Source organism: Lactuca virosa, chromosome 4, assembly GCF_052849685.1.
Source record: "Lactuca virosa cultivar CGN04683 chromosome 4, Lactuca_virosa_CGN04683_v6, whole genome shotgun sequence".
Classification (NCBI taxonomy): domain Eukaryota; kingdom Viridiplantae; phylum Streptophyta; class Magnoliopsida; order Asterales; family Asteraceae; genus Lactuca; species Lactuca virosa.
In genome coordinates, this window is record NC_136429.1 from 390,521,105 (window position 1) to 390,523,313 (window position 2,209).

A 2,209-nucleotide genomic window follows, 5' to 3' on the forward strand; every position below is an offset into this window, starting at 1 on the left:
TTTAGGAATTAGGGCTTACATGTTAGGGTGTAGTTTTTGGAAGATTGTTGTAATGTTGTGTTTTGGTGTTGGTTTTTGTAAGCTGAAAGTGTTAGTTTTTGTTATAAATTGTAAGCTGAAAGTGTTAGTTTTTGGTTATCAATGGTAACTTGTTCTAATGAAAGTGTTAGTTTATGTTATAAATTGTCTCAGTAGTTTTTGTTATAAATTGTCTCAGTTGAAATGGTTATGATAATAGTGTATGGTGTAATGGTGAAAATGTTAAATATTGACTATGATGTTAACCATAACAGAATACCAGAAAGTACATTACCAAAAGTTGCTTTAACAAAACAAAAACCAAACATTACCATTCAGCAGTACCAAAATTACATAGCTATTGCATAACCATGTTCAAAAGTGCGTAACTATTACATAACCAAGTTCAAAAGCGCATAAATATTACTTAATAACTAGAGTTTTAAAACATTACCAACTATTACAACCACAAATAAAACACAAAATCTAGTAGCCTACCCTTGCAACACTTCAAACTTCATTTGCTTGACTGGTACCTCCATTTCCCCCTTACCCTTGCATGCCCTGGCATTATGGCCCTTGTTCTTACACTTACTACATGTCACACTCACAAATTTCCTAGTTAGCTTCTGAATTTCACATTGACCTTGCTGTGGGTTCTCTTTCTGACTTTGGCTTACACTCTTCTCATCAGCAGTCTGCCTCCTTTTCTTTTTTGGTCTTCCTGGCTGCTTGTGGTGTGGTGGAGGGGTAAGGGTTGTTGGACAATCACTATTAGGCCACATGCTCCTTCCTTTGATAGGGTCGACTGTGAAAGAGTACATGCTTTCCATGTTTCTAGCCAATACACCTTATGCACATAGGTATACAGTTCTCCTACTTTCTCACCATTGTCTGCCATTTCATTGATTGTTGCAATTGCATGCTTGCAGGGCATGCCTGTCAACTCCCATTTCCTGCAGCTGCAAGTCATCTGCCCCATGTCCACAACATGTTGATCATGCCATGGCCCTTTAACCTGGTACTTACTCACTCCATTCCATCTTGCAGTGTATTGTGAAGCACTTGATATGTTTGCCTGTAACAGCCTTTCACCAGTAGGTGTGAGTGGACATGTGCACTTGTTGATCACCTTCATCACATTACATACTCTTTTCATAAGATATTCCCTTATGAACTCCAAACATGTTAATATTGGTTTATCCCTCCCATTTACGAGCTTACTGTTGAAAACTTCACACAAATTATTCAACAACATATCTGACATTGCCCTACCTGTTATTATATAGTACATGTTGGTAAGTAAAATCAATGGGAAATAATGTAAATATATAAAATTATAATAATAAGTAATTACTTGAGAAATGGCTTCTAGCCCAATGATGGGGAGGGATTTTCATAAGCCATTCATACACTTCCACGTCATAGGATCTGAACTCTCTCATCAGTGTTTCAAACTCTGGGATGGTTGTGGATTTAGCACAATTCCACAAATGTTCCTTGTACTCCGTAGTCCTCCATACTTTTCTCATATTCTCATAGATATGCCTTAGACAATATCTATGTTCAGCACAAGGAAATATGTGTGCAATAGCAGGTTTGAGACCCTGGTTACATGAAGTAAATAGCTAAATTAGTATGTAAGTATAAGTTAGTTGTCTAGTAAAATATGTTAACCAAAAAAGTACCTTCTGTCTGTCACTGATAAATGTGAAGTTTGAGTTAGCATGCATGTCTAAGTCATCTCCAAGACATTCTAAAAACCATTTCTAGCTATCAGTGTTCTTAGTCTCCACAATTGCATATGACAGGGGATAGATTCCATTGTTGGAATCAACCCCAACAACTGTAAGAATCTGACCTGGGAATGGTCCTTTCATGAAGGCACCATCTAAACCCAGAAAATCCCTCATCCCAATCTTAAACCCTTTCTTTAAAGCTCCTAAGCACACATACATCCTTTTAAATTGCCTGGTTGAGTTGTTACAGTTAGGCTCAGACTCCACTTGAATTTTTACAGTTGTATCCACATTTGTTGCTTGTAACTCTAACACATAATCTCTTAAAACTGCATACTGTTTAGTATAGTCTCCAACCACCATTTTTGTTGCGAGAGCTTTAGCCCTAAAAACTTTGTCACCTGAAATACTAACCTCATACTTCCTCTGTAGCTCCTCTTGAATTGCACGAA

General features: G+C 37.2%; 1 protein-coding gene across 1 annotated transcript; it reads right to left on the reverse strand.

Annotated features, from left to right (window-relative positions):
• Window positions 1-512: 512 nt before the first annotated feature.
• LOC145106408 (uncharacterized) lies at window positions 513-1,751 on the reverse strand. Its single transcript, XM_079043396.1, has 4 exons — window positions 1,707-1,751; window positions 1,376-1,625; window positions 907-1,293; window positions 513-826 (listed from the first exon to the last, which is right to left on the reverse strand). The coding sequence occupies exons 1-4, from the start codon at window positions 1,749-1,751 to the stop codon at window positions 513-515; spliced, it is 996 nt and encodes a 331-aa protein (XP_078899522.1).
• Window positions 1,752-2,209: the final 458 nt, after the last annotated feature.

Excerpts from the sequence above, each read along its gene's own strand:
- LOC145106408 (XM_079043396.1), bottom strand. The coding sequence starts at position 1,751 with ATGCATGCTAACTCAAACTTCACATTTATCAGTGACAGACAGAAG. Across the intron at positions 1,626-1,706 it reads TTATCAGTGACAGACAGAAG|GGTCTCAAACCTGCTATTGC; the intron begins GTACTTTTTTGG and ends TCATGTAACCAG. Across the intron at positions 827-906 it reads CAATGAAATGGCAGACAATG|TCGACCCTATCAAAGGAAGG; the intron begins GTGAGAAAGTAG and ends ACTCTTTCACAG.